Source organism: Podarcis liolepis (assembly GCF_965112155.1).
Source record: "Podarcis liolepis genome assembly, chromosome: 6".
NCBI classification, from domain to species: domain Eukaryota; kingdom Metazoa; phylum Chordata; class Lepidosauria; order Squamata; family Lacertidae; genus Podarcis; species Podarcis liolepis.
Window position 1 is genome coordinate 72816711 of NC_139559.1, and position 14578 is coordinate 72831288.

At 42.3% G+C, this 14578-nt stretch overlaps 1 protein-coding gene and 1 long non-coding RNA gene across 3 annotated transcripts in view; one reads left to right on the forward strand and one right to left on the reverse strand.

The window, feature by feature from the left end:
• Positions 1–299: 299 nt before the first annotated feature.
• TGFBR3 (transforming growth factor beta receptor 3) overlaps positions 300–14578 on the reverse strand; it is a 135673-nt gene continuing 121394 nt past the window's right edge. For both annotated transcript variants that reach the window (XM_083511053.1, XM_083511054.1), the window contains exons 14-17: positions 14324–14444; positions 9421–9462; positions 6900–7007; positions 300–4042 (exon numbers count right to left, since the gene is read on the reverse strand). In XM_083511053.1, the coding sequence (XP_083367179.1) occupies positions 3924–4042; positions 6900–7007; positions 9421–9462; positions 14324–14444 (390 nt within the window). In that variant the 3' untranslated portion in view covers positions 300–3923. The remainder of the gene's footprint in view (positions 4043–6899; positions 7008–9420; positions 9463–14323; positions 14445–14578) is intronic.
• Positions 4051–8283, forward strand: LOC310710373. The gene is made up of 2 exons (XR_014528001.1): positions 4051–6826; positions 8068–8283. It is a non-coding gene; the product is annotated as an uncharacterized lncRNA (long non-coding RNA).

A 14578-nucleotide genomic window follows, 5' to 3' on the forward strand; every position in this document is an offset into this window, starting at 1 on the left:
CTACAACTCCCATCATCCCTAGCTAACAGGACCAGTGGTCAGGGATGATGGGAATTGCAGTCCCAAAAACAGCTGGAGGGCTGAGTTTGGGGGTGCCTGGTTTAACACTTTGTCAGTGAGACAATGCAAAGTTCTCAAAAACACGACTATGCAACATGAAATGAAATAGCACACAACATCAAACATGAAAAGAAGCTTGCATGAAAAAATAATAAAGGACTTCAAAACGTAGAGCTTACATTTGTAGCATAAAAATAGACTTCAATGGTACTGGAAGAAACCATTGTTCTCTCTTATGGCAAAGGTATCTGTTCATAAATTCCCTTTCCCAGTACATGCCTGGTTTATTACAAAAGCATAACTCAGCCCTCCACTGTTGCTAATATAAGGACTTGACAGCTCACCCTGGAAAACAACAGCAATACTTTGGACCCAATGGCTTTGTGGTTTACACCTTTTACCAGTGATGAGCACAGAGCTGCAATGCAGGTATGGAATTCTCTCATTCACAAGAACTTCCTTTTAATTTCCAGGAATGGATCCCAACCACACATGAAATGCGCACATGCCTTTCGCTCCTCCAGTCTAATGGAGCAGCCCATGGGAACCAGAGATGTGCTTATGCATCCTAGTGCATGCATATCTCTGGATGCGTAGACAGCATAAATTTTTTAGGGATATCATTTGCATCTGGCATTTGCTCTACTGTCAATTAACCAACAGGAATTTTCCATTAGCTCCATAACTTTCCATTTAAGTAAGTATAATAATAATAAAAACTGTATATAATAAAGTGAGCATTCTGAAGCATTCACAATTAAGTGCATCGCGGTCAATGAATTAATTATAACCTCGAACATAAGCCTAGAAAAATGTCATTTCTCTGCTTGTAAATATTGCCTGTTTTGGTTTTGTATGTCTGTAAATATAGATCCAGGTTTTCAGAGTCAATTTTGATAGAAATATTGATAATGCAGCATCTCTTTCTCTCAAAAATATACATTTAATTATTTTACACAAAAATGTAACCTTTCATTCCAACAACCAAGTTTATAATACTTCCAATAATATCTCTGGTTTTAATAAAATCTTGGGGGGGGGAGAAGGGTTAGAAGAGGGCAGAGAAAGAGCGTATAAAACCGTAGAATTCACAGTAACTGAAATTGAACATCTTATATAAAGCCACTTATATTTAAATATATATAAATTTATGCCCACATTTAATGTAGTAAAATATAGCTATGATGGATTTAAAAGACTCTAGTCTTCTTTGAAGACATTTTAAAGGTTTTCATACATAGAATATGATTATCTAATACATTCAGTTGAAGGTTAGGCAAAGCGCATTCTTTTTAAATACACAGGTAGCATATTGCTTATCCAGATACCTCCCACTAATCCAACCCCGCAAACACTTTTGAGAATGTGAATTATGTAAGTTCAAATTTATTTATTTTTGATATATTCCGAATAGGCCAGGAGCCCTTTTTATCTGTCGGTTCACCAGCCCCTGTGAAGTTTTGTCACCTTTGCCAGTGTAAAACCCAATAGGCTAAAAGGGTGGTTCGGGTTAAGGGCAACAGAGGAACTGGCCGTGTGTTATATCTAGGCAGGGCTTTCCCCCCAGCTGAAACGTGCCACAATGGCGTTCCGCCACCTCTCAGATGGGCCCTGGTCCCCCGGAAGCAAGGGGAGAGATCAGACCTGCATCAGAAAAGCCCCGCTGTGCTTCCTGCTACAGCAAGGCCAAACAAAACAAAAAAGCCATATCCATTGAAGGTTATATGAACTGTTTGCAAAGGGAGAATATCTCTTATTTTGTTTTCAAGGAGGAGGATTCAGGAGACTCTGTTTCAGCTCACAAAACGACAACTCAATATTCCTACAGTTTCAAATTGCAACCTTTGGTTTTCATTTGGGAGGTACTTTAAGGCTAGCAGGAGGCGAGAGTTATAAAAAATATTATGAAAATTAGTACCGGCTTGCTCTTTTTTGCATTCCAAATGCTACTTTGGGAGATATCCAATTGCAACGTTGCGATGACTAACAAGCAACTGGATACAAACCATAAAGGGGCTTTTTAAGGAACCCTTCCATTCCTATTCATGGTGAGTCATACAGAACAATTAGCTCAATATTTTTCTCCTCTCGACGCTTAAAAAAAAAAAAATCACCACAAAATTTTGGAAAACTTAGAAGAAGCAAAGAATGAAGTTCTGACCTAAGAATTTTCGATAACAGTAAGCTAATTGTAGATTATATACAGCAAAAAAGACAATGATATCTATGTATATTTTGTGGACCAGGCCCAAAACACAGAGCTGTAGTTGTCTCCACATCACAACTAGAAACACTTGCACTCATTGGCAGGTCTAAAAAATGTGCTTCTAGATCACTGTGAATCAAAAAACCCCCAAAGGCTTAGTCCTACAACAAATAGGACTATATTTATCTATATGTTCCTGAATTTTGGCAATGACCACATTTGCAGAAGTATATTCAGGGGCCAAAGGTTCAAAACTGGTCCATAACCAACCCCACCTTGGAGCACACAAGTGCTCACCATTCATGTGTGGTTTTAATATCACTTGCAATAACCCCAAGTTACAGCCCCATGGGTTTTTCAGTATGGACACAGCACTTGGGGCATATACAGGTACAGTGGTACCTCGCAAGACGAATGCCTCGCAAGACGAAAAACACGCAAGACGAAAGAGTTTTCCGTTTTTTGAGTCGTTCCGCAAGACGAATTTCCCTATGGGCTTGCTTTGCAAGACGAAACGTCTTGCGAGTTCTTGCGAGTTTGTTTCCTTTTTCTTAAAGCCGCTAAGCCATTAATAGCTGCTAAGCCGCTAAGCCGCTAATAGCCGTGCTTCGCAAGACGAAAAAACCGCAAGACGAAGAGACTCGCGGAACGGATTAATTTCGTCTTGCGAGGCACCACTGTACCCCTCATTCACCATAATTTCAGGGAAGGTTATGCACACACAATGGAAATCCTCATAGGAAGCAGTGCCTGGCGCTGCAGTGAAAAGAAAAGCTGTTGTACGTGCAGAAGCTGCACGTGCGCATTGGCGCCATGTGGCTTTGCATGCAAATTGTATGCAAATTGTTGGCCTACTTGTAGCAGGCGGCAGACACTGTACTGTAAAAGACTTTGGGCTAAGTCCTGTGCAAAGGTTGGTAGCTCCAATTAATAAAAAAATAAATTAAGAAACTGAAATGGCACTAAGTGTCGCATTATGCTTCCAAGCAGGCTTTGGGATGGATAAACAGACGTATACGGAAGTCATCAGGAATATCAAATCAACATATGTCCCACACGCCATGTTATGTATGGAAACATTAGTTTCTGTTTGCTAAAGGTTGGCAAAGGCAAATCCCTGATGTGGTGGACAAGATAATGGTGGGCCAAACACAGCACTGAGTTAAGCTCAAAAACCACAGAAACGATCAAGATGTATATATTGCGATAATGGCAACGGGTAATCCTCTGCGCTGGAAGCTTTCTCGTTCTGGTGAGGTGGAATCCCCGGATCAAACGAGACAGAAAACAAAACCTTTCCCCCCAGCTTATGAGACTGAAATCCCTTTACACACCTCGTGTCTCCTTGACGTCTGCGGAACCTAGTGCTTATGATTCTGTAAAGACAATGCAGCGTTTATGGTGGGGGAACCGGCTAGTGTCTCACGGCGAGAGCCTGCGGATGTTTTCTGCGCAATCCACAGCTGGCTGCAAAGAGTAGCTTTGTCGTGTGTGAGCCTAGAGCATGCTGCAAGAAGTTCGAGGACCATGAAGGAAATCCTTCCTCGTTCTGCCAAAGAATCCAAACCAATCCTTCCGAAGCGAATGGCAACAAACAGCTCCTTTTGAACCTCTGCTCCCCTATGTGGTTCCGGGGGCTTGCATCACGTCCCCTGGGTTAGGCTGCGCTGCTGCTGGAACAGGGGGTGCTTTGTGTGCTGCCGATACTATGGGCTGCGCTGCTGTTTTCAGAGGCCGGCGGGGATGTGGGGACCGGCTGTCTTGCTGCCGGTTCTCCTGGAGGAAACAAACAGGAGGGGAGGGAGAAAGAGTTTGGTATTACAAGGAACATCTCCACAATCTTCTTGCCATCACAGTTGGGCTGGATGACCCTCAAGGTTCTTTCCAATTCTACAATTCTGTGATTCTAATTTATGTATGTGCGTATCATTCCTATCCTGTTATTGGTTTACGGAGCTCAAAGATAGCCTCCATTTTGTCCTCGCAACAGCCCTGTGTTAAGAATATAGGACTGCCCCAAAGCTCAACAATGCAAACGCAAGTCTCCCTGGTACAGACTTTTCTAGGTTCTGTCTGCTGCACTATATCGCAGTGACCCTTTCCCCCATATTGAGTAAAATGAAAAACTGTGACTTATTTCCACAAGAGGCCTCCGGAAGGGATGGGATAGCAAGGAGTAGAAATAGGGAAAAATCTCAGGGGTCCGACTGGAGACATGAGAAGGGCCTCATCTTTCTCATGAAACACTTATTTGAGGGACTAGATTAGGAATGATCTTGTGGGAGGTGGATATGCCAAAACACTTATTTAAATGTGTTAGTTCTATTGATGTGAATCCATAAAAACACCTACATTTCCTGCAATGCAGATTAGAATTTAGTCTGATGCTTTTTTGTAGCATAATGTACTGCTGTGCCTTTTAGCAGAAAGCCCTCTAAGAAATTACTGGGTTCATGCCACATATTGGGATTTTTCTCAAGTTCCTCACTTGAATGGGTCACTTTATCCTGTATGTACTTCATCTAATTGTACGTCCTTCCCCTTACATTGCAAAAGCCATCTCTGTAAAAGCCATGTTTAAGGAAGCTGGGGTGGGGAGCTTCCCTGCACTAAAAATTAGGAACATTGAGTGCCGACTGGGGGGGGGGGAGCCACCCTATTTCCATATTAAACACAGAAAATACAGTTGCTTCCATTCCCTTAATAGGGCCCCTGCAAGCCTCTGCCAGGAAAGTGCTCTGCAAACTGCAAAACTGGCCTATATTCCCAGCTGCTGGGTCCTATTACAGTTTTGCTGTCACCCATTCCACTATTACACAGAGCTGTGCAGCAACCACAGCGCACCAGATATGATCTGTATACATTTTGTTTTAACTTTGTGCAGAATGAATACCTTTTCGTCTTCAGGGGAAAAGGCATGCACAGCTGTCAAAGTCTGAATGCCAAAAATATATCGTCTCGTTTTTTTTCTTCCCCCTCCCTCCCTTTCGCCTCTTCCTTTCCTCCTTTCTCCGGACAGCTTTCCACAGATGCATTTCCCCCTTTCAAGTATGGGGTTATGCCCTCTTGTCTCGGTGGCACCACTCTCTGCTGGAGATTAAATCGTTTCTCCATCCTCCTCCTCCTCTTCCAAAGGGGGGTGGGGAAGAGAACTCCGTTTTTCTCTGCTTGTGGAACGAACATTATTTGCCACGGCCTCCAACTGCAGCACCTCGGCCTCCATCCATTCAGAGCAGTACACGGAATGAGCCTAGCAGCCATAAATCTACACCGGCTAGTGAGATGCCCACCAACTGGTGGGAAATGTGGCTGGAAAAATGGGTCGAATTTGAATGAGTGGGTTTGACAATCCCTTTTCCCCTATTCTCAGTCAGCTTTGCCTTCCTCTCTTTCCTTTGGCACATGCCTCATTCCCTGGTTGCCATTGGGAGCTTAGGATTTTCAAACATACAAGAGGGATCGAGAGCTGATAGGTCTGCTGGCGGTTGCTGTAACAACAGCCCTAAACCAGTTCTGAAGGTGGATGGCATTTGAGAGAATCTCCTAGGGGAAAGTTGCAGGTGCCCCTCTTTATTAGCTTCCAGTTCTTTTCAGCTTTCTGACAATACTTCTTTTGCCACTCCACCAATTTTTTTTTGCCACTCTGTTTAAGAGAAGGAATTGGATAGACTGGTAGACACCTGGGGCATGGTTATAATTATTTTTCTCCCCTTTCTTTTAAATTGCAGCTTCTCAATGAATGTTCGCTACACGTTTTAGTCTCCCTCTGTCACCTCTGTTCATTCAAACAGATCCTCAGTTTTCAGCGTACAAAGCAAGCCCTCCCTTGCCATGCTTGGCTCAACATGACCTGCTTTGATTTAATACCCTTTCCCGCTGCTAAACTTAGATTTTTATTACAGTTTTATAAAACAGTTAAAGATCCAAAATATACAAATCACGCAAGGCACACAACTAAAATAAAACCCAATTGCAAGTCTTTCCTCCCTGCTGCTCACACTTAAAATAAAAACAATACAGAAAAGTCAAATAGAAACCCATTCCTCCTACAGATTCAGTTCAAACATAAATAGTTTCATTCTTATTTAGCCTTGTCCAAACCAAAAACATAGTTACGGGCCACTAGTAGTGTAGCATGGGGGAGAAGGGGTGGGGGGTTTGGCCTGAGTGCAAAATTTGTTAGGGGTACAAAATTCCTGCACTTGGTGCTGCCTCAATACACACTTCCATCACTGGGCTCCGTTGAAAATGGCTTCTCCGTGTAAACCAGGAAGTGACCTCTCCAGACAACAGAATGACTCTTGTTTTCTTATCTCTGTGGCTGTGATCTCTTGGGTGACATGGATGCCTTAGGCAGCTGAAGGCACATGTGTACTCCATACATTTCCCTCCTCCGTGTGGGCCTGGGTACTGGCAACCCAGGCTATGCCACTGCTCCTCAGCTTTTTTTAGCCTCTGCTGGGCTGGTATTTGTTGTGGCAGTTTATTTATGATTGGTAGATGCCAGACTTTAAGGATCCAATTTGACTCAACACGCTTCCATTTGGCTGCTACCAGCAGGTGACCACAGTCAACGTATTATGTTATTATGCGATCTGTGTGTGTGTGTGAGAGAGAGAATTTTCATGCTCACCTGTGTGAGAATAGATAAACCACAGTGCTCCTGTCAGCAGCGCACCGATAACGAAGGCTGCAAAGGCAATGCCCACGACTGTCAAAGTGTCCAGGCCGTGGAAGACAGCTGTGAAAATGGAGAAAACAAATTAAGTAAATCAAGAAGCACTTCTACTTAGAATGTTTTTTTTAAAAAAGGAATTAGAGAGCGAGCAAGAGAGAGCGCATTCTAAACAAAAAGTGTGAGCGTGCTTCCCTGTGCATTTTGATTATCAGTGCTCAGCAGTTAGTAGCCCATGAGCCCATCAACTGGGAACTCAAATTCCTTCTCCTCCTCCTTCCTTTGCTAAAAACAGACCCTGTGCCTCCTTTCTTGCCCACCTGCCTTTGGTCTCTCCCTATGTATGGTAAACAGCAATTATTCTTTTTCTTAACTGTATAGTGGCATACAAATATTTTTTATAAATAAACAGAGTCAAGGCTTATTTTCAGCCACTCCTCTCTGGAACTCAGTTCCGGCACTTCTCAGGTGGGTTCCGTGGCCATTTGAAGAGAACAAGGGAGGTGTTCGTGGTGAGTTCTGGCATCTTTTTTTCTAGAAAAATAGCACCAAATGCAGTAATGCAGGGGAAACTGCTGGTAGGCAACTCTGAGAGCAGATAGGATTTGTCTGCCAGCCCCTACTGCCTGCTGAAACGAGCCACTGTATTGCACTTCAAGAGTGCACCAATATTTCTGGATCCAATGCCAACTTGAAGGAAAGACTAACCTCCAGAAATCAGCACACCTGGCAGCGTGACAACGGTGCATGAGCCATGGGAACAAAGCGTGGAAGTTAGATGCGGCCGAAAATGTGGCCCTGAGCCACCTAAAGCCAACTCAAGTTGTAGGCCCACTACATTTCCTGCTAGCTGCTGCTTGTTTTCAGTTTGTAGGACTAAAATAACTTATTTTCTAATGTTAGCAGACTTATTTTTAAATTCTCATATCCTTCAAGTATGTGCCTTTGGGATAGGGAGGGATTTAAAAATAAAAATAATTAAACCAGTGCCCTGCCAATTTTGCTCCCCAGCATCTTCAGTCTATTAGGTGGGGAGCGGAAAGGCTGTTAAGCTGGGAGGCGGTGCCAGCTTGAAAGTCAGCAAATGCATAAATAGAAACAATTGGTTTTTCCCCACTTTTGGCAGATGTTTTAATCATGGAAATCAGTTCCAGCCAATAATATTGAGCTTTCCCAACAGGAGAGGCAGGGCAGTTTGTACGAGAGTGCATCTGGTCCCTGAATGCATCGCTCTGAACACATGCTGGAAAACGACAGCAACTTCCACTCATCCTGATCTTTTACTTCTTTCATACAGACACATGTACATGATGCAATCCTAATTAATTTCTTTTAAGACTCAGTTTTATTATGTATTATTTCTAGGGACTAAGGGCTCAGTGACAAAATACGTTAACTACTGCATCTGGAGCTAATCAAGAAACCAGAGGCCTTATTATAGATTTTTCGTTTGCAACTAGCTTCCCTGAATGGCCACTCTAACGTACGAGTTCCTGTGCCACCAAAGATGCCAGACAGACAATTCTGTGCCCTCAAATGCCATAAATGTCCACATCTATACTGATGTGTGTGTGCATGTGCACCTGAGCATAAAGCAGCACCTCTCAGAGCAGGGATGGGGAACCTGTGGCCTTCCAGATGTTGTTGGACTACAACTCCCATCATCCCTGACTGTTTCCCATGGTGGCTGTAGTTGATGGAAGTGGAAGTTCAACGACAGGTTCCATGCCCTTGTCTTGGAGAACTGGATTCAGGCCAGTTGCTGAATCCTGTTATATAAACTCCTTTCTGCACTACTCTTGATTATATTTGCTTGTTGCCTGCATTTATAGCTCATCTATTTCCCAAGGAATCCAGAGTAACTTGTAAGGGCCCATCTACATGTTACATATGCATAACTGAACCTCAATATCCAGCCCTCTCTTCTTTCATCTGTCTCTAGGTAAAGCCACTTTGGAGTAAAAAAACAAAACAAACCCAAAATACCATAGTCACTGCTCCTTCTCTGTTTAAAAATTCTCTCTTTCTCTCTTGAGTGACTTCCCGGGAGGGAAGAAGTTCTGTAATGTAGTAAGTAGTTAGGCCCTTAGTTTCAGAACAACTCTGTGTGATCCAATACCATGATCCAATACCACAAAGTAAAGCTCATGGTTGAATGGAGATTTGAACCCGAGTCCTCCGTTTCCAAACCTAATACTCTTGCTACCTCTCCAGAATGGCTTTCTGCAGAAGTCCTATATTCCATAAAAACTACTTGCTCTGCCTCTGTTGTGAATAGCTTCAGGACTGAACACCAGTGGGATCCCTCTCTGGTGATAGATAATACAGACACGCTAGTAATTACATTTGATTCTACGTCCTTTAAAATGCAAATGAACGCCTTATGAAGTCAAAGATTTCAGTTGATTAGCAGTTTGTAACTTTACCACCAGAACGCTCTGGTGTATTGCTGGAGAAGAGAGAGGCATGTTTAACTTACGTGCTAATCCTTCAGGAGGTTTCGAGTAAGAAGGAGGTTTATCTGTTAAAAAAAGAGAGAGAGATGAATGATCCTCGCTTCAGCAAATTTTATATACTACATCAGCAATTCCAATGCAGAGTCTGCAATATATTATGAAACCCAGTCAGAACTGATTCAGCCTGGATTAGGGTGTATAAGGAGAAAACCAAGTTCCCTCTCAAAACGTGCATACAGCGGTGTTACATAGGTTTAGCAGGTGGTGTGAAAGCATCTCCACCGAGTTGCTATTTGTTTTCTCCTACAACAGCTCTTCATCCCCTTTTTCTGGCATCTCCTTCCAGTTGATGATGGATTTGGGACCACCATCTTATTCATTTCCAGGAGCAGGAGCCTCATGCACCTTGCTCTTTCTAAGCATAACAGGCTTTGAGCGGCAATCCATACCTATTACATAATGGCCGACCCACACAATACTGTTTATCTGCGGAGAATAAGGGCGAGACGATTTGTGAAGAACAATGGGACACATCATTCCTTGCAGCGCCATCTCCCTGCTCACTGTGATCCTACAACTTTTCAAATTAACCTTGCTGTAGCCTAAATTTATTTGTCCTATTAAAAAAAACAACCCTCAACATGAGCTGTTTTGTCAATCCTGGGAAGTGTGACTGAACATGCTTCGAAGAGAAGGAATCCTTAAGGTGGAAAGAATGCAGTAGGAGACAAGGTAGCCTTGCATATATTAGACTTGGCAGACATTTAATTTTGTTTTTTAAGGAGTTAATTCAGCATTTATGTGGATAAGCAAGGAAATGATTGAAAATGATTGAAATGATTGAAAATTCTCACGCTTAAAGGAAAGGAGCTTCCTTTGTATTAAGGGAATTATTGTTGTTCCTTGTGTTATGGAAACTGTTCAATAGGTGACCATCACAGCAACAGCTGTCTTTCATTTTCCACCTACGAGAGGTGCCAATTTATCAAAATTCCTGCATTGTTTTTGCTCCGCTGCAATGTGATTATTTAATTGCATTACAAAATTATTTGCTAACATCCCGTATCATCTCACATGTGTTCACCGCTGCAGTGTGGAATGAGAAATACTAGGATGCAGGAATCGTGCAAAAGTGGATGGTTAAAAGAAAGCCATGGGCAGGCTCTGTGTCAGAGGGACCAAACCCAATTCCATTGGGATCTGGTTCCACAAGGCAGGGAGCTGAGCCTGCAGCAAACAGCATTGTAGAACAAAACCTGGCAGGGTTTGTTTTCTCCCAGACATGCGACATACCACCCCATCAGTACTAACGGGTGTCACGTGCGTGACTTGCGGAGGGGACTGCAGACATCCTGAACTGGACGTTCTGTTCCGACTCCCTGTCTACAGAGCCTTCAAGCCTGGCTTCTGGTGCAGATCTAACAGGAATGGATCCAATAATACAGTACAACACTACACACAATAGCTGGCCTGCTTTGCATCAAAGTAGATGATAATCAACTTCTTGGAGATGTAAATGCTCTTGTTTAGGAGTTTTGCAGACCTAATACCATTCATTTCCCGCCGGCTTGCTGTTCGTTTACAAGGGCAGTTAACCCCAAGAAAGGATGCTTTGATTCAGGATAGAGAAGATGCACGCCAACGAAGAAACATTATCCATACGCTATTGCCCACCACGCTGGACAGCTGAAAAATTCCAGGACTCTTTCCACCAAACATTTCACAATTAATCCAGCCTGACCTCTGTGCACCATGTTCTGTATCACACTATTGTCTTCTTATCTAGTTGCAAAATACATTTAAAAATAGCAAGGAACTGAAAAAGCCCAGCACTAGATTCCTTCGCGAGTCAGAATTGCCACCCAAGTTACTATCCATCCCCAAGTGGATTGTTCCAGTTATTGAAATCAATGGAAGACTGCAGAGCAGGCCTAGAAAGACTTAAACAGCCATGCATTTTTAATTCTACTGTTTGGAGATCAAATATTTTGGCATTATCCTCAGTTGGATTCATTTGCGTTAAGACCAAAAGAAAAGAAAAAGCTGCAAGACTCAGTGCAGCCTCATGCTGCTAAACAGAAACAGTTGCTCCTCAAAGTCCCCCAAGCAATGCTCTACAGTGTCCCATGAACTGCCGAAACGTCCAAAAAGCACGCTCGGCAGGACTGAGGTTAAAGGAGTGCTGATCCTCGGCTTTTAAATCTCCCTGGAAAGCATTCCAGAATTTCAAACAGCCCTAGCATGCAAGTGAAAGATTTTGATCTCCAAGCGAAACCACGGAAACCCTCTAATTAAACTGCCATGTGAACACTAAACAAGAGCAGGCAAGGCTGATACTTACTGAGAGGTCTTAAAAATAAGTTTAAATATGCATCCCTGCTGCTGCTGTTGTCAAAGGGGACCAAGGAAAGGATATTTTGCACAGAGGACTATACTGTTAATGGTTATTTCTCCACCGTTTACCATACAAAGAATTGATATTGATTTTTGCAAACGCATGCAATTTGTACCCCTACATTTCTGACCTGTCTTCCTCTTTTCAATGTCTAAAAAAATTAAATCTATTTATAGCCGCCTTCCCCTGTCAATCACGTTCCACATTCAAGCGCTGCCATAGTGTAAACATGGAATACAATAGGGTGTGGCTGCTGTTGCATGCTGACAGCTTCTAGGAGCCACAGGTAAGAGCTGAGTGCAGAATCGGGACCAAAGGTGGTTAAACTATCCCTGAAGGAGCATGACGTGTCCCCTATCTCCCCTATCAGATGTACTACCCCTCCCTAATACCCCATACATGCCAGTAAACAATCACACTTGGGATATTTTTAAGACTAATACGAATCTATGGCTCCTCCAGTTTTTCAGATCTCTGGCAAGTTCGGATAAATAGTAAATTAGCAGTTTCCATGTGTCAAGATGATTTGATGCTGTCGTTTTGAAAGACAGAGCAAGAGCAAAGTGAGGAAGACAAGAGTCCCTTTACAATTCTCGTCAGTTCTACCCACACAAACGCTGCATTTTTGCCCATCTGAAATGCTGGAAGCTAAATAGCTGCAAGGATTCTAGAACCGGAAAAGAATGTATATTATGAGAGAGATCATGTGTCAAAATTATGTAGCGTATTTACGCAAATCTAGCGTGCCATCCAATCAAATGCGCACCTCCGTTTTCAAAACCTTGAAACCAAAAAAGTATTTGCTGGCGTATGTAAATGCGCCATCAAATCTAATGCGCACCCTAATTTTGGTGGAGCAATTTGGCCAAAAAAGGTGCACTGCATTCGAGTAAAAATGATATTCTGTTTCATAAAGGACATATTGGTATCGATCCCACTAAGAGTTAATGAAACTGACAGGTGGCAAAGTAGTTTTTCCATAGCTTTCAGGCCAAGGTGATGACAAGTCACAATTTTTCTCCAATTGCAGGAATGCACTGCCTTCTTTCCAGACCATTTTATGTTTGGGACAAAGCAATGGTAAAAGAATGGGATCTTGAAGTAACAATTCAATTATGCTTAGAATAAGTAAGATGTATCTGTGGACAGAGTTTCGGTGCTATATTTCACAGTGCTATGTTCCCCTCCTTCTTTAGAATGAAACAAATGGGACTTCCAGGAAAATATGGCATTATTCATATGCAAATGTGTGCAGATTTAACTGACTGACTAATCAACTAAATCAGCAAAGTTGGTAAGTTTCCTTTAATCAGGCAACAGACCCAGTTGGAATCCAAGTTCTGAGTGACATCACCAAAGTGCCTTTCAAGTGAATGGAACAAAAGCATTAACTTAAATTATCAAAATTGGTGGTATAGAAAATTGGCCTCAGTCCTGGAGGTCATGGCAGCAAGTCCCACACTCCTGCCCTGCAATGGGACCATTTTAGGACAAGCAGGTGGAGGCTATAGACATTCTAACATACAAAGCAGGACAAATTATTCCCTGAACAACCCACAGATGGTCAATTATGGCAAAAAAATAATAAAAAATAAAAATAAAAATTGAAGAAAGGCCCTGAAGCATGAGTCCACTGGTGAACAATTTGACATAACAGTTATTTTTCCCTTTGAGGCCACACCAACCACAAAGGACAATCAGAACATTTAAAATGTATTATCCCAATACTTACCTTCCGCAACTCCAAACAGGCTGAGGTCTTACACATAAACGGCACTTGGCTTGTGGGAAAAGTGTGTGCAGGAGAAACACACATCCAAGACGACAAACTACTTGCCCACTGTAATAGCCCCCACTTGCACACAGTGGACAGGATCCAAATAACTATTTAGAAGGGCTCAAGGGCTGAATATCTTTTAAATTATTTTATTTGAATCACACCCTGCATCACACAAAATTGCTTTTGAAAGTCCCCAGCTCGTTTCAAAAGCAGCTCATTTTCCTATAGGGAGAAAAAATGTGAAAACTGTCCAGGCTCTGGCTGGTGAAGCCAGGCTCCCTGTGGCTGCCTGCTTTACAACAATATACCGTACCAGTATATTACCAAAAATATACTGTACCATCCTTTAATATTTTTAATACATTAGAAGTTTCAATGTAATTATGATGCCTAAATAAATATTTACATACAAGTTTTAGGGGCCTCAGCAATAATGAACTGCTGGAAGCAATTGCACAGAATTATTTAATGTTTACAAATCCCATATTGTTCTAAAGCATCAGAAATGTGTTTCTTTCCCAGCCAAACTGTATTTTCATAAATATGTATGGGAGATAAAAGAGCAAGCAAATGTTAGTGCTCAAAGATGATGGCGCCCTGTAGCCTGGGAACAATAACGCCATGTAACAAAACTCTATGTGCCTGGAGCCTTTTTTTAAAAAAAAAGAGAGGGGAAAAACATTAAATCAAGTATTAACATATTGTCTAATGAAATGCACTTTTGTTAACAGATTCAAAATGTATTCAGTACCTTCTGGCTTCTCTTTATGAGATATCACAGCAAGGGGTTTGGTGAAGGTTTTCTTATTCTGCATCATTGCTAGGATCATATCAACACTAAGAAAGCTGCAGGCTTCATCAGGAGGGATGCACTAGAGGGATGAAGAGAACATGTGGCTTGTGAGATCAGGGACTCACTTGAAACTGCTACATTATCAGAATAGGCGCACAGCTGCTTCGCTATCAGCAGCAGTCAGAGATGTTTAAGGAATAGTCAACAAAGTAT